The sequence below is a fragment of the Corapipo altera genome, unplaced genomic scaffold (genome assembly GCF_003945725.1).
Source record: "Corapipo altera isolate COAL_440 unplaced genomic scaffold, ASM394572v1 359, whole genome shotgun sequence".
Classification (NCBI taxonomy): Eukaryota; Metazoa; Chordata; class Aves; order Passeriformes; family Pipridae; genus Corapipo; species Corapipo altera.
This window is the reverse complement of record NW_020884948.1, coordinates 1,627,175-1,650,331: the sequence shown is the minus strand read 5'-3', so window position 1 is coordinate 1,650,331 and position 23,157 is coordinate 1,627,175. Positions and strand designations below refer to the sequence as shown.

Sequence of the window (23,157 nt, the reverse complement as noted above, 5' to 3'; positions counted from 1 at the left end):
CACCTCCCTGGGTAGCCTGTTCCTGTCCTTTTGGTGAAGAAATTTTTCCTAATATCCAGTCTAAACTTCACGTGACACAACTGGACACTCTTTCCTCTTTTCTGCCACTTGCTACGTGAGAGAAGAGATCAACACCCACTTGTCTACAACCTCATTTCAGGTAGTTGTAAAAGAGTGATGAGGTCTCCCCTGAGCCTCCTTTTCTCCGGGCTAAACAAGCCCAGCTCCCTCAGCCGCTCGTCATAAGACTTGATCTCTAGACAATTCTTTTAGTGATACACTAAAGAAAAAGTTGTGATTGTGAAAATTCAAGCCCTTTAGCTGGTGAGATACACAAAAGTTTCTGATGTTAAAGTAATTTCACAGTAATATAGTTAGTTGAATGGGATGCATTTGTGTAAGCTTGAGAAGTGCTTTCCATACTGAAGTGTATGATCAGGAAATCCAGTTACTTTTTAAGTGAAAATGCAAATGGGCAGTAGTAAATTAGTATGAGTAGAAGCTAAGTAAGATTAGAAAAGTGATTAGATAGGTTCCTCTATGCTAGGTCTAAAAAGCAATACTATATGTGGTAACCTTTCGTATTTTATACTAAGTCATGTTTTTGGTAAGTTTATGTAAAGATATACTTTTTCTGTTTTCTAAAATTGCTCAGAATATTGAATACTAAGTTTATGACAGTGTAAGTGGCAAGCAGAACTGTGTGAGGAGTTTGAGTGAAGTGTTCCTGCTTCTATTTCAGTGTTTTTGGTTTAAGGTGCTTCTGGTTTTACCTAGGTGCACGTCAATGGACTGATCTCTGCAATGAATCTCTCATGTTAGAGAAGTTGCCTGCCTGTGGAAAGTCCTTTGAAGAGATGATGAAGAAAGTGGACTCTAAAAAGTGGTGCAACCTGACAGAATTTATCATGTAAGAGTTAGTTTTGGTTTCGATAGTTCTCACCTTATAATGGTGTTTGTCCTTTAAAAAAAGAATAACTTAAAATACCAGAACACTGTAATACCAACATCCTAATATATCCATAATATGTGTAAAATGTTTGTGTTCCAGATAGATTGAAAAACTCCTGTATTTGGTTGCCAGTTGCAGAGGGCTGAGCTGCAGCTCTTAAGTCCCTGTGCTGTGGCCTCATGCGTGTAGAGACACCCAGCTCTTAACTCCGAGAGTGCACAAAATAGACCACTTTATTGAAAACTAACCAATGGAATAATCGATACTATCTGCTATTGTTTTTACCTCAAACAGTTGTGTTTACATTTAATCTATATTTCTGTGCATTTTAGGCAATTGTTACCCAAGTAAATTTTTTTTTTCTGTGAAACCACTAAAGCAATAATGCTTTTAGAATCATGCTGTTCTGTTTTCTCTGGCAGCAATACAGTTCCTTCCTCTGATTTCCTTTTCTTCGGTAAGACGACATTGTTTCAGAAATCCATCTTGTGTGAAATTGCCCTATTCAAATGTAAAGTGATTTGTCTTATTGAACCTGCTGTAGTTTGTTTCCTTGCCTGAGAGCATGGAGAGAGTGAGCACTACCTAGTCTGTTTGGATGTTTAAAATACTCCAAGACTGACAGTAGTGAGGGTGGCATTATTATTTTCTATCTCTATTCCTGTTATCTGTTATCTCTATTTGTGTGGTTGGCTGGAGGTATTTAAATATCTCTCTATAAAGCTGGACACTTCAAACTCTGCTCTGGAGGAAACTCAGAGGCTTTGTTTAATTGGTGCCTTTTTTGGCTTTGTAGAGCATCTGCTTCTTAAGACCATGTTTGCTTATGCATAATGCTTGGTTTTTGGAAGCACTGAGTACTCTCTACACCAGCTGAAATCAGGGGAAATTGCAGGTGTTCAGCACTTCAGAAAATGAGACTCAAGTGAACTAGAGCTGGTGTGGTACAAGCCAGCCTGAAGCAGAGCATCTTCCTGGATGTGAAACTGTGCTAGTGGTGTTTTTGGAGGCTGCTCTGAGGTAGCCACAAGCCATCTGTCACCACACCTTTTACATTTAACCCTAGGTATATTCTTGTCTTGTATGATCATTGGTCTTGTTTCCTATTTAGTATCACATCGTGTGATGCAAGATTTTAATTAGCTGATGACCAACAGACATGATAGATAATGAAATGTTGGACTGCAGTGCTATGTTGCAGTAGTTCCCCAGGACTCTCTTATCACTGACACCTGTGTTGAAATGGTCCCATCTGCCGATAATGTTTCATAATCTGACAGCATATTAACAACTTAGATGCTATTCCTTTTTAGCACATTTATTTGCACATCTTGAAATCTTTTAAAGGGTACATCTTTAAAACTCATGGTACTGGAGTAAAAGATGCAGTCATGCAGCTCTCTCCAGCTGAGGGGAAGGGTAGAAGGAGGCAAACCAGCTTGCAGAAATTGCATTCAGATCTGGCAGAGAAATATACAAATACAAAGAAAAAGAAATCCTTGCAGTGCTGGTACTGATAAATTTCTTTAATAAATAACTGTATGTTATGGAGCAATAATTTCAATTTTGCAACTCACCTAGGTACAAGATGTTTTATTTATTTTGGTGGAAGCACTGTAATTTTGCTCCATTTTATGTTCTTTACAGTTGTATTATAGTTACAGAATGAGTTCTTTGCTGATATCTTGTTTGTATTGATGTGTCCTTAACTAACGGGACTACTTGCAGCAGAGAAAAGTACCTGTAGGAGTCAAAATATTAGATTGTGCCTTAGTTAATGCAGGTAAATAAACAGACAGCTTTTTTCAAGACTTGTGCTAAAATTTCTTCAATAATTTAATGATTTTGGTGCAAGAATTTTTCAAGGTTTGGAGGTGACTGAAGTTTGAGTTCTCCTGACTTTCAGCTAAAGTTAAGAATCCACCTAGTTTTTATCCTTTCCAGTTCCACTTGCCCTTTGGTGTTGTTTTTATTCCCTGTACAAGAAAATTCCTGCCTTCCTATGGAGATGGTTTTTTCTGAAGTTAGTCAGTCTGAGGCTTTGCACATTTTTCCTCAAAAGCAGCACCAGAAGAATTCAAGCCTCTTACAGAAGAAAAACCTTTTACGTTTTTACATAGTATTCATTTTTTGACAACTTTCTTTCTATCTCCTATGTTTCAAGTTCTACTTTAGAAGAGAGTAGCAGGAGGAATTTGTTTCGAAATTTATCTTCTGAGTCAAGGATTAATCAAGCATCATAAGTCTGATTACGATTTATAATAAGGGTTCATTGCACTGAAGAAACAGCAGACATGCATCTACCTTTACAAATTTTACTCTTCTGAGAATAAACATTGTTATTTGATGTCATGTTTATATAAGAAGCATATAGAATCATAGAATGGCCTGAGTTGGAAGAGACTATAAAGATCATCTAGCTCCAATCCCCCCACCCTGGCCAGAGACATATGTAGGCTAATTTATTCCAGATCATTGGAGGAGCCCTGACAGATGAGACAGAAACAATTCTGTCTATGGAGTAATCTGACAAATTAATGAAAAACTGGTTTATCTAGCCATGGGGACTTAAAAGTCACATCTTGAAACCTGGTAGTATTACTTTACACTAATTTTTACATATAGTCTCCAGCAGTAACAATTAATCAACCTGGATCAAATAGAGGGTTAAAACTGTGGGTTTTATATAAAAAACCCTGTTTCTTCATACAGTTATTTCTGCATGGCACTTTTCATTTAGAAAGATTTTTCCAAATCTTTGTATCTTATATCAAAATGTAACAATTAATGGAAATCTGCTTCTTCTCTAAATTCTTTGTTTCACGGAGGAGTTTTAGCTCTTCAGTGTAAATGGCTGTCCTCGATTATGAGACTGGAAATAGCAATTATCTGCAGTGCTTCACTGTTTGGCCAAACATTTGTGAGAGATATTACAGTGACTTCAATTTGTCATAACTTAATTATACTGTAAGATTTTCTGACAGCTCTGACATTCTTAAAAAACTTGTGTTCTTTAAAAAGCAGCATCTTGACTGATTTTAAACAGATGAGGCTCCTATGTGGCAGCTGGTACTGCAGACCAATATGAGTTTTAGCCTCCACAGCTGATATTGATCTTGCTGGGAAAGTATAATGACCACATATAAACAGTAAAGTCTGAGGTAAAGCTTTACAGAAGCGCTGTCAAAAGAAAGTTTTCCTATTGTTTTTGCATTTTTCTATGAGGATTCACAGAGAAGTTAGGATGCAAGTGCTCTAGGTCAGATGGTCCAAAAGTACTCGAAAGCTTAAATATGATGAGGGATCAAAGTAGGATTTTAAAATATTTTAAGTAATTTAGGTGTGATGTATTTCAGTGGTTCTTCCTTGGACATCGGAATATGAAGGCCAACCACAAACGCCTTACAAGAAAGGTAAAACACAGCTGGAGATATTCACTGCCAGAGAAGAGGGGTTTGCCTAGTCACAGTTTTGGTGATGCCTCTGAGTTATTCATAGGGAGCTCTGAAGATTAAAATACAACTCAGTTTAACAGACAGGAAATTATGGTACATGGCAAGTGAACTGAAGTGTGGGTGAAAGCTATATGGGGAATTAACAAAATAAAATATACTTCTTGTTTGCCAGAAGATTGGAAATTACAGAAAGGTTTTATTTTTAATGTTTAATATTTCTGATATTTTATATCTATTTATAATAACATGCATAAGTTCTGCATTACATATAATAACAGAAGTATTATATTTCTGTATTACCATCTTAATATTTAGCAACTGCATCTGAATATATAAAATCTGCTACCGTCCACAAACCAAAGTCCATTATTAAGTGTCAGATTTTTTCACTGTGCTATGTTAAATCCTGGTGTGGTTACAATGGAGCTACAGTTGAGAGGACAGGTATGACTAATTACTGAAGCAAGTGGCCAGATGAAGATGGGAACACCCAGAGCTGTCTTACATGAACCTGAAAAAATGCTGCTTATTGTAATGGCTTAGATTACTTTCTATTCTTAGCTCATGAAAGGGTTTTCCAAATACTTCTAACTGGATCCTGGAAACAATTTAGCTAGAACAAGCAGTTTCTAAACAAAATTCTGTGTGTATCTTAGACCTAACCCCTGTGGAAATGTGGGATCACGATGTGCTAATACTGATTATCAGTGTCTTGTTAAGCTTTTGGCCTGCTCCCAGGCACCAGTCTTCTCCTCTCTTCTACATCCCCATTTTCCAAATCTTTATGAGTGTACTTACTAGCATTTTGAGGCCAGAAAGATTGCCATCTGGTCTGCACTGTTGAATAATACAGGCCACGCAGTCTGCCCAGTAGTCACTATTTATAACCCTGTAAGAATAAGTATATATTATGGGAATGCATAAACTCTTTATTTAAAAGATTAGTATTGATTCATTACATCTCTATATATAGATTGTTCCAAAGGGTTTGCTGTTCACAGCCAGAGGAAGATATTTCTCATCCTATTTCTCATCAGTTTGACTCCAGTTCCCAGTGTTTACACCTTATTACATATTTCACAGATACAGTAAAATTCCTTCTTTTGTCAGAAATCCATTTTTCACAACTAAATACAAACAAGCCACCTTTAGGTCACCTTTCAATCACTTTTCTTTTATTAAATTAATATCAAAGTTTTACAACCTGTCATAGTAATGCAGATATTTCAGACTTCTTGAACTCTTGCAAGTTTTCACAAGTTTTCTTTTGGAATTTCAGTGGATTCAGGTCTAGAACTGAATATTTTGCCTAGCAGTAGTTTGTATAGTGTTATGTACTTACTCCCTATTTTTTCATCTAGTCCTGCTGTGTATTCAGCACTTTTCTTCTGCCAAAATATTTAAATATTGCATTAATCCTCCTAGCTACCTAATAATTCTAGGAGGACATGGTTTACAAGCCGTAAATGATTTAAAGTCCTTCTCAGAGTGACTTGCAAGTGTGCCATACATTATTTCTGGATCTATCATCTTGCATTCACTAGTGTTAAAATGCATATTGCTTACATAAATCTATATTTTTAAGTCATCCAAATCAGTCTTTGTAACTGCACCTACATTTTCTACTCCTTCACCATTTAACATGTTATTTGCATACTTAAAAGTGTGTGTTTGCCTTACTAGGTTGATTAAGATATTGGGCCAAAACTTTTGCAGCTGCACTCCATTAATGACAATTACTTTTTTATAGTTAGTTTTCAGGTTCCATATATTTTTAATTCAAAAGCTACCTTTGATTTTTAATGTTTTGGGGGATTTTCCCCATGTTTTAAACAAAGTTTGGTAAAACCTTCAGTGATAAGAAGTGATTATAAGGAAGTATGTGGTATCTGCTCACAAAATTTCCAAAAGATTAATTTGAAAAATCTGTAAGACTGTGTTTTAGACTCCGTGTATGTATTTCTAGTTGATTGACTGCTCTGAGAGTAAACACTACATAGGTAAGAAATACAGATCTTTATGGTATGTCAATGCAAAAAGCTTTAGTAACAATGTATAACAAAAAAGAGACATACATTTTCATTAGGAGGTTTTACTTAGTTAATCTAACAAGACTCGATAATTTATATTTTAATCTTCACTATTGGGTATTATTTTGTTTCATTCCTTAGAGACAGAGTTATACTAGTTTTTTTTCACACAGTCGTCCATGCAAAGATGTCCCTTAAAGAAAGCGTGTCCAACTACACTGTAGCACATGCCAGTCAGCATTCCTGATTTTATTGCATGTATATATGTATGTATATGTATGTGTATATGTAGAATTAAAGTATTTTCAGTGGTAGCAATAGGGCTAAAGGCATTGCTCTCTGATAGTCACATACTTTTTGTGGTTGACATACCGCCAAACACCTCTTCTGTTTAAAAGCATGTGGACCTTATTATCACTGACTTAGGCTTCCCGCTTTTCTGCAATAAAAACTATTAGGCTGTAAGAATACAGAGGAATAATTAAAGAGTCACTACTGGAATAGCAAAGATGACAATAACAGATATTTGGTCATAGACTTCCTCCTTTCTTCAATTGAAATGTTAAGAGTTGATGCTTGATTTACCTATCTGTCAGAAGGAACCTGTTTTGGCCAGATGCACATTTTGCAACTGGGGCCCTGGGCAGCAGACACCAATAATGAACATGAACCTATTGCCATGCCTCAGGAAAGCGTATCAAAAGGAAATGAAAATGAGGGCAGGATGCTGCATCATTCATTACAGAGAAAGAAATAGTAAGGACAGTATCTTTCTGTCTCTGCTTAGAGTTGATTAGTCTCTCTCTGATGTTATTATGGATAGTGATGGCAAAGGAGGCCAGAAGGTGATCTTCCTTTCGCTTTCCTTTCAGAGAAATGGATACCTACATATTTTATACTTGTCTCTTGTTGCACACTTAACTCAGTTATAATGCTATGCATCTTGTCACTCCAACAGTCCTCTCTTAAACTGAGTCTCCACATAGGAATGCCAGCTTGGAGTTGTCTAAATGTATTGCCAAACTAATTTCTCACAGATCCAAAGCAAACTGTGGAGTGCTTTTCTTTATCTGAATCAATAAATGAAGTAACAGTTGTTAACTTAATATCCATATGATAGTGCTTTTATGTAATTTTCAATCTTTCTAGTCCTCTAAACACTTCCTGAGGGGACACATCAGCCTCAGTAGCTGTTTGCTATTGGACTGAAATGTAGGGTTTGATTGTTCTTGTTGATCTACATAAGTGTCGTCTATTAGACTGGAGGCATTGTGTTATTTCAAGCCAACACCATTGTTGCAGCAGTCAGCTCAAGTGTGTAAGGTTGCATATCTGCTAACCCTGAGTGCTCACAGTCAGTCATTCTGTGTTTTCCGACCAAGGAGTAGCTGTGGATTTAGAGTCCAAGGGTTAAATAGCAATTTGTGTTTTGGAAGAGAGTTCTAGTAAAGTAGTGCACGTAACACATGTTAGATCTGGCTTTTCTGTTTCAGAAAGAGAATTGGTTGTAACACACTTTTTCCTACTATCCCTACATTTCTTTTTACTTCATCAAGCCTGTTTTCCCAGATCTAAGAGTCCCTATTTTGTTGTGAGACAGTGGCTGTGTGGCATAGCTTTATGGCACATGTAAGATATTAAAATTTGTATTTTTCCCAAGTTTTAAATTTCAGTTCTTAGCAGAATAGGGAAGGGCAATAATTTTCTTTAATTATATATCTGAAACAGATTCATTGAAAGTATCTGTGTGCCTGATAGAATTCCCTGCTTTGCTGTGATCATGGTCCAAGGTCTGTGCTAACACTGAACAATTTTTTTTATTTCTATACAACTCAGCGTAGTTTCCCCACGAAGCTTTACATGAAAAATGAATTTTATAGAGACAATAGTTTTCAATCCCTTTGAAGATGACAAAGGAGTCCACCCATGTTCTGTACAGATGTCAAAGATTTGAAAAAGGAATTAAGGAAAAAAAATCTGTATGACTAAAGCCAAATTTCATGTAATGCTCTGGAAAAGTAATCCTAAAGCTGTTGCTCAATTTTAAAGTCAATGGGAGTTTTACCTGTTACAATTTGGCCCAATGAAACTAATCATAAAAGTGCCTAGTTCTCAAAGAAACTTAATAAAATGTTACATAAAAGAAAGCCAGATGACATTAAGATCGATGGGAAAGCAAACTCTGGAAGAATCATATGCAGTCTAAGATGAAATTATATGCCCCCATTTCTTAAAGCTTGGAGCTAATAACCTCTACTGGCTGAGTGTGTATGTAAGAACCCTCCAAACTGTCATTTTCTTGGGCAGTTATCCTAAGTTTTTTCATTTTCCCCATTGACTGCTGCAGGAAGCCTGATCTAGATGCTGATTGCAACAGCTGCTAATATCAAAACTTCTACAGAAGAAGAATGTACTGGGAAAACCACAGAACCACAGGATGATTTGGGTTGGAAGGGACTTTAAAGATCGTTTGTTTCCAAGCTGTAGGCAGGGACACCTTCCACTAGACCAGGTTGCTCAAAGCCTCATCCCACCTGGTCTTGAACACTTCCAGGTATGGGGCATCTACAGCTTCTCTGGGCAACCTATTCCAGATAGAAAAGAATTTATTCCTTATATCTGATCTAAACCTACCCTCTTTCAGTTTCAAGCCATACCCTGTTGTCCTTTCACTAGGTGCCCTTGTAAATGATCCCTCTCCAGCCCTCTTGTTGGTGCCCTTTAGGTACTGGAAGGCTGCTATAAGGTCTTCCCAAAGCCTTCTCCTCTCTAGGCTGAACAACTTGCCACTGGTCTCCACTTGGGCATTGAACCACTGACTGCACCTCTTTAAGTGTGACCATCCAGCCAATTCCTTATCCACCGAGTGGTCCATCTGTCAAAACAATGTCTGTCCAGTTTAGAGATAAGGCTGTTGTGTGGGTCAGTGTCAAATGCTTTGCACAAGTGCAGGTACATGATGTCAGTTCTTCTCTTATCCACCAATGCTGTAACCTCTTTGTAGAGAAGGCCACCAAATTTTCCAGCTACAATTTGCCCTTAGTGAAGCCATGTTGGCTATCATCAATCACCTTCTTTTTTCCATGTGACTTAGCATAGTTTCCAGGAGGATTAGGTCCATGATCTTGCTGGACACCAGGGTGAGACTGACTGGCCTGTAGTTCCTTGGGTCTTTGTTATTTCCTTTCTTAAAAATGGGGGCTATATTTCCTCTTTTTCAGACAGTGGGAACTTCACTAAACTGCTGTGGCTTCTCCAATGTGACATATAGTGGCCAGACCGCTTTCTCTGCCAGTTCTTTCAGGACCTGTGGATGCATCTCATCAGGTCCCTTGGACCTTCAGGTGCCTTAAATGGTTTTGAACCTGATCTTCTCCTACTATGGGTACTTTGTTCTCCAAGTCCCTTTGCCTTCTGTGAGTTGAACAGTGTGACTGGAGAATTTGCCAGTGAAGGCCAAGTAAAAAAAAATAATTGAGTCCCTCAGCTTTCTCATTTCCCAGGTAATCAACTCTTTTGTTTCCTTCCAGATAGGGTCCACATATTCCCTAGTATTAAATCTCAGTAAAAATCACTAGTAAAAAATCTCAGACAAACCCCTGGGCCTGTTTTGCAGCTAAGGTGAGGCACTGATTTGTGTGAGCTAATACGTTCCCATGGTAATGGTCTCATAATTAGAAAGCAGACACCTTTGATTCATTCTTTTCAGCGTTATCAGAAAAGTATCAATTTTGGATTTTTGTGTGTGATTTTCTTCCATGAAAGACAACCTGTGGCTGCCTGAAACTGGACCTTTGACCACCACATGTGATCTTAGGTCCAGAAGAATACTGATTAAAGGACGTCCCACTCTTCCTCAGTTGTGTCATGTAGGAGGGACATGTCTGTATTTGTGTTAGGGTTTGTATCCCTGTAGACAGACTAGTACATTGGTTATGCTTTACCTTGGGCCAAGTCAGGATAAAAATGCTGCAAATCACAAATATGCTTGCATGACAGAAGGTCATTGTATTGTTGCCTGATCTGCTGCTTATTTTCTGCAATGTTTTTGCCTAAAGTTCTGTATGTGTCCGAAGAGTAATTCCTTTTTTTTTTCCCCTGAAGATCTGCTGAGAAGGGGAACCAAAATTCCTTATTTAGCTTGCTGCAAGCCCTTGCAGTTTTGTCAGTTCAGATTTTGTAGAAGAAAGTATTCTTTGTCAGCTTAGTGTCTCTGTGAAGGAAGGTTGAACAAACCTGCACTTTGTGTGGCCTCATGTTAGTGTAGCTTATTTACCATTAAGTGTTGTGCGATGTAGAAAGGACCGGTGTGGTAGTTGCTAGCATTTGGTCTTCTTTGGTAGGGTTGTCTTTCTTTGAGCTTCTTATAGATACAGTTGTTGCATTTTTTTAAGCTCTCAACAAAATGCAGATAATACTGATATTTAATCCTTTCTAACTACCTTTCTTTCACCTTTCTACATATAAAAACATACAGTAATTTTGTATTAAAAAACCTTCTAAAACCTCCTAGTGGTAATGGCAGTAGTGGCAAAATCAGGCTGGTTACCCCTGAGAACCTATTATTTTCCTTCTGTGACTCATGCTTTTCTTTTCAAAAGCAAAGTAAAACATCTTATAAATCAGTTAAGTGTGAACAAGTAAAACAATGGAAAAGAATGCCGTATTTGAGCGGTTGTGTTGCCATCATTCTGGTAGCTGACAATAGCAGTTTTTCATTGCAGAAATGGTAATGTGTGCCATCTATTATTTGAAAAATTGGCAATGAAAGAACACTAAAGTTCATAAAGTCTCACCAAATTGCCTGGTACAGAGCTATGCTGAGAATGTGTACATTCACGTGCTGTTTGGGATCAGCTGTTCTAGACACAAGTTGCTGTGAAGTTAATGCAAAGTCACAGCTTGCCCTTGAATGGGGCTATAGTAGAATATCTTTAAGAGGAACTGTATTTCAGGTCAATCTCCATTACTTTCATATGAATATATGAGCTTTGGTTTACATTATGTAGATAAGAATATGTCCTGATGCATATGAATAAAGTGGTTACTTTGAATTCAGACACCAGGGTTCAACACGAGGCAAGAATACTTCATTCCCCTATAACTGCTTTCCTCTTGATAGATGAAGAGGCTGAAATATGGTTTCTTAGTGCAGTTACAATCTTTGCCTTTACTACTAGGAGAGGCAAATTTTATACAATCCATGGCTGTGAAAATAAAATGTATATTTGATAACTCCAGGTGAGGCACTGAATAGGCTTATGGCTTTAGATACTCATTTCTAATATTTTTTCTCTCTGTAGTGCAGTTATAGCAATGCATTCCTAAGTCTGTGTCTGCTGTGGCCAGGTTACGTCATGCAGAAGAGTGGTGAACAAACATTCCTAAATGTTGAATTTTTAATGAATCATTCTGACTTCTGAATTTTAATACTGTATTAAGAACACTGCCATTTATGAATTCTGTGCCAACCTGCAGACCACTTTGCTTACAAATGCAAAGTGATCACTTTGTTCTGCAGCATCTTGTAGACATAGCTATGCTACAAACTAGCAAAGCCTTATCAACTTTTCAGCTGATGAGATTTCTTGGGTTTTCATTTTAGACACCTAAAAATCTTGCTTTTTGCAAATTAAATCTTGCTTTGAAGAACTCTCTTGAAACCAGTATATGGGTTTAATGTAGAGGATAAGGAGAAAACTGACAATCTTTGGGGAGGCTGCTGAATTAAATACACAAACTACCAAGAGCTCAGATTTGGTGAACTAAAGCTATGTATTTGTTATTTATACCACAATATATGTTGTAATCGCAGTCTACAAAAACCACAGTTCAGGAATACCAGCGCTGAGGAATGGGGAGAAGAGAAAATGATTGGCGTTTGTTCTTCATCAAAGATAATTGTTTCTTTCTTTTTAAACAACAGGAGATATTGGGTCTTCCATTGAAAAAACAATGATGACCATATCATTCCAGAATAGTGTGCTTTTTCAGCCCATTCTCCATCTCTTCAAGGTTTTTAAGAACTCAAACCATTCTGTTCTTAAGTTTACAAAGTATTTTGCAAATCTTTATGAAGTTTTGTCAGTGTGAAAAAAGAGGAGGATCTTCTGAGCCTGCTACTGTGTAGGAAAAAAACTACCTTTTCATTACCAATAGCTGAAAACTTTTTAGTTTTTAATATCAGATTTCAGTTGTTCAAGTGCTTTTTTCAGCAAGTTTTAACATGTTATATTTATTTCTCATGAGTCTTTGTTTTCAAAAAGAGAGTGAAATCTGGCATTTGCCAAGAGATCACTGATGTAAACATCAATATTTTCTTCTTGAAGTTCTAAAAGAGTTTTCAACATTGGTAAAGTTAAGGCCCCCAAAAGACACCAGTTACATTATTTTAGCAAGGGTGCTGTAAACCAAATTGATGTGTACTGCAGTAGATCCTCAGACTAATGGCTGGTAGCTTGCACTCACAGGGTGGCATCAGTATGCCAGTGCTTACATTACCGAGTCAATTAACAAATAGTTAGAGATATGAGAATATAATAATCCTAATGAGTAAAGTCTCTTGCAAAAAATAATGTAAGCAATTTAGAGGTGATGTTAGAAAGCACTCTGCTGTTAAATCTCAGGACTGTCGGCTGATATGGCCTTTCAACACCTTTCCTGACCTTTTTGAAATTTTCTATGATAAGATCAGTAATAGAAAACAGTCTTCATGGAGCTTATTATTAAAGGCTTTATTTCAAAATAAGCAATGCATAAGATTTCTGTCTAAAGTTGCTTAGTGGTAAAATAATATGGCATAACTTGATAGGCTGGTATGAATTATGCAATGCATATATAATGGACAGTATATTTTTAGATGCAATGAAAACGGAAAATAAATGTGTTATGAAAATGAAAACTTAATACAAACTTTTCTGGTTTTTCTGTTCTGGTTTGCAAAACAGTTTCTAGATTCTTGTTTTCTAAATGGATCAACCATGAACATAAAATAACAGATTAGCTCAGCAGAGAGAAAAAATAGATTTTCTTGCTCCAGACTACCTGTGGTATTAGTCACGTGATTAACTGTTGGACCCAATAAGAAGTTGAATAAACTCAGCAGATTCAGGAGCTGAGAACCAGCTACCTCTCCCAGGTGACAGTCTCAAGGTGCTGGGCCCCTCTGCTCCTGATCTGCAGACAGTCTTACTGAACATCATCCAAAATCTCCTGACATAATATTTTTTGCACCTGCTTAGGAGGCTGCTGACTTGCCCTTAAGCAACTCCAGGGAGTATTGTCGTGCTCAGATATTTCATAAACAGTTGTGGATAAGGAGTAGGGCCCTTTGGGTCCACCATTGGCTTCTGCTGTGTGTATGACATGTTGGAACAGTCTCAGGAAGCCACAAAGCACAAGGCGAAGTTAGTAAGGAGAGGGCATATGTCTTTAGCGTCACAAGTAAGAGGGGAAGACATAAGAAAGGAAAAAATCCAATGGTGTATGTGCTGTTCTGTCAAGATCATGTTAAAACATAATCATGTACTTCAATAGTAGTTAAGCAGAACTTTTCTATATTAGGCTCTTCTTCTGTGCTATACCATAAATTAATTTTTAATGTTGTTACTTTTCCTCTGATTCTATGGTTAATTTTTCATCAGTTTTGGTCTTGTTTGTGAACTGTCCATGCATAGATTGCAATTTTAAAGAATATGTTTACTAGGCAAAACTACAAAAATAATTTATTCTTTAGCTGAAGCTTAAGGTCTGTAACTAATGGCCTGATTTTTGTTTCCCATTATTTGTGCTCCACTTGGAAAAGAACACTCTCCTCCCAGAGCAAGTGGCTTTTGTAATTGCAGGAATTTTATTAGTGTATATAAAACCCATTTTCCATAAGTAATCAGAAAAAAATGAACATTCTTTACATGATCATAAAAATTATGTATTCATAAACCAGGGATATGGAAATTATGATGAAAAGTTCAACTTTAAAAGTAACTTAATTGTTCGGATTTGTGTTTTTTTTTTTTTTCCTTTTCAATCTGTGGAGATCCTACAGTGGATGTTTCTAAAGTATAGACATAATTGAGCCTTGATTTCTATTTCACAGCTGGATATCACCAGATAATTCTCTCCTCTCTTTCCACTTTAAGTACTGTGGTGTTATAAAAGGCTTGTGCTACTTTGGACTAAGTGAAATCTAATAATAGCTTCCACTCAGTAGATGACACTTGCATATCCTTCAATATCCTCTTAGAAATAGAAAAAAGCAGTTATTTGTAGATGTAAGCTGCAATGAGGGAGAAGGGATCTTCTGTTATTTCTTTTCCTGTGAGTTTTTGTCTGTTGGTCAGAAAAATTACTATCTTCACAGGTGTTTGTTTTGAATGGCTCTCTGGAGGCACAGCTGTGTAGCACTGGTCTGGATTAGAGCCACGTTTTCCCTGTTTGCCTGTCAGCTTGGTTCATCTAGATGAAAAGGAAAGCTGCATTTTAGGGTTTTCAGTTAGATTTATTGAATGATTTTTCATTTTCCAGACAGTTGTTGAAGCTAAGGGTAGAGATCTGTAATTATATCAAAGGGCACCAGAATGTATTTATTATTTTCAACCCAAGCGAGTAAGTTTGTCACGATGTCCATTATTTAGTGGCATAAGAGTAAACTATACTTTATAATGTTGTCATTAAACTATTTTTTTACCTTTCCACCATACACACATTAATTTTTTTCCTTATGTTTTGTAGTGCATTATTTTCTTCAGGCTGAACTCTATATTGGAGCTGCACAAAAGTAGATCTGATCTGATCAGGGAGGTAAAAATGTGTCTGTGAGAATACTCATCTTGACAGAAGATGTGATTAAAGCAATGGTGAGATACAGCCACAAATCTGTTTGGAGAGATGTTGAATGAGAAAAACTCATAAATATTCCACTATATTTTTAGGCTCATAGCTGATTATAAAACTAAAGCTTTCCTTTTAATACGATGATGAAACCTCAGAAGATAATTATCTTATGATTTGGATCCTTATTTGAACTTCATCCACACTGTTACACCCTGAAATTCTATGCGATCTTGATGTATCTCATACAAGAGTAGGCTTCTTATTTTTCTGAGGTTGTATGGTACTTCCTGCCTCCACAAATGCTTTAAGAAATGCCTTCCTCATCATATGATATTTGTTTTTATTATTGCAACATTTCTTATTCCAGACTGGGCAGAGGTTATGAGGATGGTAATTCAATTTAATATATGACTATGTATAAAGAAATTTTTGGTTGAACCATCTGGGGGAAAACAAATAGTTTTGAAACATCTTTAACATCTTTATTAAAATACACCACATGACTTGTAGTGTACTGGAAGAGTGCCTCTAGATTTCTGTCCAGGATGTAGAGTAACAGGAGTGAGTGTCCCTGGTGTATCTATTATCTGATTTGCATCAAGACTCATTTATGCTAGAGAGAATTTTCCCTGTATTCTCTGAATACTTAGTGGACTCAAAATAACAAAAATTAGTCATAATGTATTATATATCTTGCAATACCCTTCCATATTTATATCATTAATACTGAAGTTGATTTCTGTAAAGTGGAAAAGTGAAAGTGTGGTAATTGTTTTGCTTTTAAATTCTTGACCTACATCATTAAGCAATGGCAAAACATCCCTGGCTGCGTGTGTGCTGAGAGTCTCTGGGGTGGTCTGTCCACGAGTGCTGGAGAGGTGGAAAAAGTCTTCTATTGGAACTGACAGTGAGTCTACTGGCTGCAGCCAGAAAATGCCTTCAAAGGTCTGTCTTAAGTAGCATATATACGATATTCGGCTTTTTGAGAATTGTTTGGGGATTTTTGCAAAAACAATTTTGCTTTGGAAAATGCTTATTTGTTGAAACTTAATTAAGCAATCTATTTGATTTCTTGGTCTCATGAAAATTTGGAGGAGGGAGTTTTATTTTTTATGTTTTTGTAAACCAATCATCTCTGCAGTTTTCCTGCACAGGTATGTTGAGGAAGAAGGAGCAAGAATTTACCACATTCCTCCCTGGTGATGTGGGAAACTACAGATGAGATTCAAGCCCACACTTAGACTGAGAAGTGCCCTAGGTGGTAGGCTTATGTACCCTGAGATGGATAAGATATAATACATCCAGCTGTCTATTTAAATAGTTTGAGTGGGCACTCTGTGAAAGGCTGTCCAATTAAGACAAATGTGTGCACTAGCATTCCTCATAATAACTACCTCTTGCCCGGGTTCCTGGCTATAGGTAAACATATAAAAATGTGCTTTCTCATGGGTAAAATACTCACAAAATAAAATTTTCCACAGTTTTTATAGAAAAACCTAACCACAGAGTTGTTATTTTCTGTTTTACTGGAAACATAAAGTACAGGAGAAAAGTGTTTGTGCTCTGAAAATGAAGTATTTTTCTAGAATATTGAAAATTGTCTTTCATGACAAATGTGTTACAGCTCTGAGATTGCTCCAAAAAGGAATTATTTTTCATGTTCTCTGAAAGTGAATATTTTCAGTAATGTGCAGAGTTGGTTCTCCAGTAAGAACTGCAGTTGTCCTGAGCATATCAGGGGAAAGCACATCTTTATATGAATTTTGCTGCTCAGAATATGCTTAGATTTTTTTTTTTTGGTATTGAACTACTTAGCTCAGTTGAAACACAATAATTTTTCAGCCCATTCACCACAAAGCTTGTGACCTGTTTCACAGTGTAATACCTTTTCTGAGTACTAACTAGAGTCCTTGTAGCTAGCCTGAAAGAGAGGAAAATGTGACTCAGCACAAAGAATAACAACCTTCCCACATCACCTTTTAATCTGAGAGGTGAAGGAGCTTGAGCTCCAGTGTACTCTCCAATTACTGGTTCTGGGAATAAGTAAAAACTGTAATTTCTTGTTCTTTCCTTTCACAAATTGTGTAACTTAGGCATTTCTGTTGAAATATCTCCATTCAAAAGCCAGGGTGTTTTTTGTGATAGCCTTTTTATTATACAGAATGAAAAGGTTTGCAACTTCAACCTTTACCATTCAAATAAAGAGAATTACATAAGGCATAAAAGAATTAAGCATAGGAGAATCAAATTGGAATTAAATATCCACTAACCCCCACCTCCCTCTTAAAAAAGCCCAGTAACTTGCAAACCAGTTGGTCAGCTACAAAACACCCATGTTGGAGTAATGAGGATGCAGTTGCTCCATTCTGAGGCAGCTCTTCCACAGTACCATGCAGAATATGTATATATATTTTTTTACATGAAGTTTCTGTTGCAGTGCATAAACTCTAAGTTCCTAAATTACATAAATATTTAAGTGAATTCAGCTTTACTGGTAGACATGCAGTTCTCAAATAAATGACAGTTTCTCTTATCTACATTCTCACAATTGTGTGAACAAACAGTTACAGAACAGGTAGCTTTTTTTTTCCCCCCCTTTTTTTTTTATTTTGACAGATGGGGATTTAAGGGAAAATGGTAAGGAATTCAAACTATCAAGATAACATTTTTATTCTACTTTGGCTCTGGGGGATTAAGTCTTTCAAATACAATATATTCCCCAAGATATTTTTTATTTGCCTTTTTCAACATTTAACCAGGTTTTTCTAGCTATGTTGTACTTGAAATGAAAAATCAGTGGGAAATATTTTTGTTTACACCATCTGACATTTATGAAAAAAACTCTACAGAATTCTTGGAAGAATAGTGAATTTTCTGTAGGATTTTACACACAGAGGAAAAATAGTAACAAAAGAAAGATTTTATATCATTGAATCTTTCAGTTTAGAATACTTTTGTGCTCAGATCACCAGGATTTATTGTTGTTTTTTTATTGAGGTGGCTGTGGCAGTGGCAAACTGAAGCAGCCACTGTTGTCCTAAGTATGCCCTTGAGATCATGTCCCAGAGCAGAGCTGGAGCAGAGTTCAGCACTCCCTGGATCCTGTGCTAGACGGAACACTGACCTGTCTGGGCAACTGGATGCTCTTTCATCTCTGCATTGTAGTCTGTTGAACCTTGTAGGGTTGCCTATAGATGTATTATTCTTCAGGTCCTCTGGGACTGTCTCTCCCACATTCCACTAGTCGTCTTCAGTTTCTAATTTAGTCCAAGGACATAAAGGATGGATGCTACCAGGTCACATAGAGGAACGACGCTATTAAAATAGCAAACAGCTAATATTTGTATTTTATTTTTAGCTTATTTCCTGATGTTTTCCAGTGGCTGCTGATGTCACAAAAGCTTCCTTTCTAGTTGTTTTTCTTAAAATATACATACATCATACATATGTGCATCTTTAAGCAGAGGTTGGGCTCGTTTGATCATCCAGTGTATTTGCTTATGAATGAAGTGGCATGAGCTCAAGCTCCCTGAGAATGACAACTGCAAGGAGCTTGCAGAAGGGCCTTTCTGTGAGGCTTTTTTCTTCTTCTGTGAACACAGTCCTGAGAATTTAGATACTTGACAACCTGTATTCTCAACCTCTGTGTTTGTAGCACAGGCGGGCAGACATTTCACCTGACATATAGGCAGTAGACAGTAGACTTCAGTCTTACCCAGACACTGAATGTCTCTCCTCCACTACTTTACAGCAAAGGATTGAGTCAACATTAATCCCCTGTAGGACTTAATGTCAGAATGAGTCATTCGTCAAGGGTTACCATATTTATATGTACTGTAAGGGAGGAGAGGGTCTTTAGATAATAGTACAGGATGCTGTCCCTTGAGATGTCATGTGGTTTCTTGCCCTCTCTATTTTTAATTTCCCTTTGAAGTGAGTTTATGGAGTCACACAGGACTGAAAGAAATGCAACAGACAATAATTCAGCTTCCTTATTTCTTGCCCTATTCATGTGCTGACCAGACAGTCTTAGTTTTCTTTGTTTTCTGATCCCCTCCCCCATATCCATTCACTTCCTGAATTTCTTTTACTTATAATAACACCACAAAACCCATGTGATTACTCATTTAGGCTTATTGTTTCCTATTTTTTTCCTGATGGGTAGCCAATTCTCATAAATATGTTATTACAGGACAGGTAAATTTCAGCACATGCTGTGTTGAAATCAAGTGTTAGGTCCCAGTCTTTCATAAACAGTACAAACATATAATTAGAAATAATTTATTTATTTTTTTCCCTGCTGGGCATTTGCTGCAGTTGGGAATAAGAGAAAGTTTGTGAAAAGCTAACTTTCTGTGTGTTTATTTTTCCATTATCTTCTTACCACCTCAGGGTGAAACAGAACCAAAATTTTTACACAGAATGAATGTTGTAGCTTGGTCCTAGTGTCACATCACAACTTTCAGCACAGCATCATGTCCAAGAGCAGTTGAGGCTTGAATTATGCATATTTTGTTCAAAATGTCCTGTTCTTGGCACATTTGTGTGTATGTTTTTTAAAGAATCTGTAGATGTCTCTAGTGAGGGAGTTCTGCTTCTACCTAAGTGGCATTGGGAGGCCCTGGCTGTAGTAACAGCACACAGAAGAAAAGGTTTTGACCGTTGTCCATCAAAGATCTCAGAATTTCACGTTTTATTAGCACATGGGAGTCAGTTCTTCTGTCTCACTGTATAGTATTTGGTACCTACAGCTTCCACTGAAGGTCTTTCAGTAGAGTATCTACATGACAGACACATTCTCAGAGATTTTGTATGGCACACTTTCTCTAAGTGTAATATACATATACATTCTATTTAAACTTCTCTTAATTTTCTTCTTCTTCCAGGTATTATGACAACTTTACCCAGTGCACAGAACGTGAAGCCAACAATGCAAGTTGCTTTTGGCCAAACCCCCTTGCAGAAGGCTTTATCACTGGGATTCATAAACAATTCTTTTCAAACTGTACTTCAGAAAAGGTTCACTGGGAAGATCCACCGGATGAAATTCTGATAACTCTGATCTTGATCCCAGTCATGTTGACATGTGCCATGATAACGCTGGTAGTATGGTGCAGCAAGAGAAGTGATATCCTGGTATAAGTTCTTCCTCTGGGCTTTCTTTTTCCCCATTTACTTCTTCAAAATACACTAAGGAAGGAGGAAAAAGAGAGACACTCGAAGATTTCAGATCTGCTAAATTGGAACCTGTGAGATACTGAGTCAGAGACGATGGTCCTGTGAACAAAGAACTGCCTGCTGCTGCTGAAGTTCACTGCTTCTAGCTTGGCCATGGGTGTTGCTGGTGCAGAATTCTACTTCCATTGGGCCTCATCATCATGGAATTCACAGGCAGCTCCCAGAAACAGAAGAGTCCCCAAGCAAATAGACTCCTTATCCGCAAAAAGGGTAATTTCCTATGGGTAAAGCTGTCTGGTAAACTAATTTTTGCAAAACTGTAAGTAATTGTATGTACTCACAGTGTAATATTGACTGCGGAGGAGATGATATCTCTTGAGGTTTTGTGCAGAACACTTGAGATTTTCATCTATGAAACCTGTGACTTGGATGGATCATTGGCAAAGGAACTGAACGTGGATGTGACCAAGTGGTAGCTTTTCCTGAAAGCTGGTCAAAATCACCCTTATCAAGAACTAGAAGTATTGTCCTGGCAAAGAAACAATTTTTGTGTCCAGTGACCATCTACACAGGAAAATTATCATGCCACAGTATAAAATAGTTTATAAAATTCCTTTAAACATGGCTACTTGGAATTGTATGTCTTACAAACAAACTTTGGGAAGATAAACAGGTCTTGTTTTACAGAGCTGAAAAATGTGAGACGAAATTGGTTTATTATAAATATACTAAGAAATAATGAAGAAACTTTCATATGCCAGACTCTTTATTTTTCCTCTTTTATAATTATTATTCTTGATGACTTGTGTTCACTGTATACTCCCCACTCTCACTTCAATTTGTGCAAGTGATATCTTACAAATACGTATAAAGGTGTCATGTTGATTGAGGTGCCTTTCAGCGTATTGTACATAAATATTTCTATGTCCTGTGTAGAGTGTGGGAACTAAAAGTATGAACATCAAAGCTTGGAACAGACATAGGAGGAAAGAAAAAATTCAACTCAGAAATCTTTTTCTATAAAGTTATTCGTATGTAACAGTTTAAATAAAGATCATATGCTCAAAAATAAAACAACTTCTATGTTTGTGTTGCAAACCTTTCTCTTCTGCCCCTTCTGTCCCTTCACAAAATGCGATTCAGTTGAATGCTATTTTAAGTGCAGTATCTGTTACAAGTGACTCTGCATTTTTCTATACCTTATGCACACAAATCAATGCCAGAGTAGGTAAGAATTTTAAAGCCTGGAAAGGAGTATTAGGCAAGCATGGCGTTGGAAACTGCAATGATAATGGTCGACTTCTGCTAGAATTCTGTGCAGAGCAACAGCTCACCATCACTAATACTATCTTTCAGCAGAAAAATAGTCTGAAGACAACCTGGATGCACCCCAGATCTAAGCATTGGCACCTCATCGATTATGTCTTGGTGCGACGGAGAGATGTCCGCGATGTCCACCATACTCACGTGATGCCCAGTGCAGAAAGCCAAACAGACCATTGGCTTGTGCACTGCAAACTCAACTTCTATCTCAAATTCAAACTTAAAAGGGGCAGTATCCCAAGGAGAAGACTCCAAGTTAACAATCTCCAATCTGCCACAGTAAGAGACAGATTCCAGGCAAACCTTCAAACTAGGCTCGAAAACAATTCCACAGATTCTGCAGACTCCTCTCCTGAAACAATCTGGCACCATATTAAAAACAGCATCCTGCAGTCCTCTGAAGAATCCTTAGGGTTCTCCTTCAAAAAGAACAAGGACTGGTTTGATGAAAACAATCAAGAAATCCAGGATTTGTTGAGGAAGAAGAGAACCGCCCACCAAGCACACCTTGCACTGCCATCCTGTCACGCAAGAAAAACAGCCTTTTGTCTCGCATGCAGCAAGCTCCAACAGAAACTCTGTGACATCCAGAACAAGTGGTGGATCGATCTGGCTGAAAAAACTCAATTATGCACAGATACAGGTGATCACAAAGGATTCTATAAGGCCCTGAAAACAGCATACGGGCCTACATATCAGGTCCAAAGCCCTCTACTCAGCGCTGATGGTCAAACGCTTCTAACAGATAAAACCTCCATTCTGAATCGATGGTCTGAACACTTTCAGGCTCTTTTCAGTACCAGCCGTGTAGTCCAAGACTCAGCAATTCAGTCCATCACACAACAACCAGTGAAGTATGAATTGGATACTGCCCCCACTTTAGGAAAAACCCTTAAAGCCATACAGCAGGTGAAAATCAGCAAGGCAGCTGGGGTTGATGGAATTCCTCCCAAAGTCTGGAAACATGGGGGCCTTGCACTCCATGCTAAATTTCATGAGTTTCTGGTGTGCTGTTGGGAACTAGGCAAACTACCATCAGACCTTCGTGATGCAGTCATCATCACTTTGTATAAGAAGAAAGGTATTAAATCAGACTGCTCAAATTACCGTGGTATTACTCTGCTCTCCATTACTGGCAAAATCCTGGCAAGAATACTCTTGAACAGACTAACACCTGCTATAGCAGAAGGAATTCTACCTGAAAGTCAGTGTGGTTTCAGAGCCAACAGGAGCACCACAGACATGGTATTTGTTCTCAGACAACTGCAAGAGAAGTGTAGGGAACAGAACAAAGGTCTCTATGTAACCTTTGTTGACCTCACCAAGGCTTTCGATACTATGAGCAGAAAAGGTCTATGGCAGATTTTGGAACGTTTAGGTTGTCCCC

General features: G+C 37.4%; 1 protein-coding gene across 2 annotated transcripts in view; it reads left to right on the top strand.

Moving 5' to 3' along the window:
* Positions 1-21,545, top strand: part of RAMP3 (receptor activity modifying protein 3) — a 40,445-nt gene extending 18,900 nt beyond the window's left edge. For both annotated transcript variants that reach the window (XM_027662870.1, XM_027662871.1), the window contains 2 exons: positions 778-910; positions 20,156-21,545. In XM_027662870.1, coding sequence (XP_027518671.1) covers positions 778-910; positions 20,156-20,411 — 389 coding nt within the window. In that variant the 3' untranslated portion in view covers positions 20,412-21,545. The remainder of the gene's footprint in view (positions 1-777; positions 911-20,155) is intronic.
* The last annotated feature ends 1,612 nt before the right edge of the window (positions 21,546-23,157 follow it).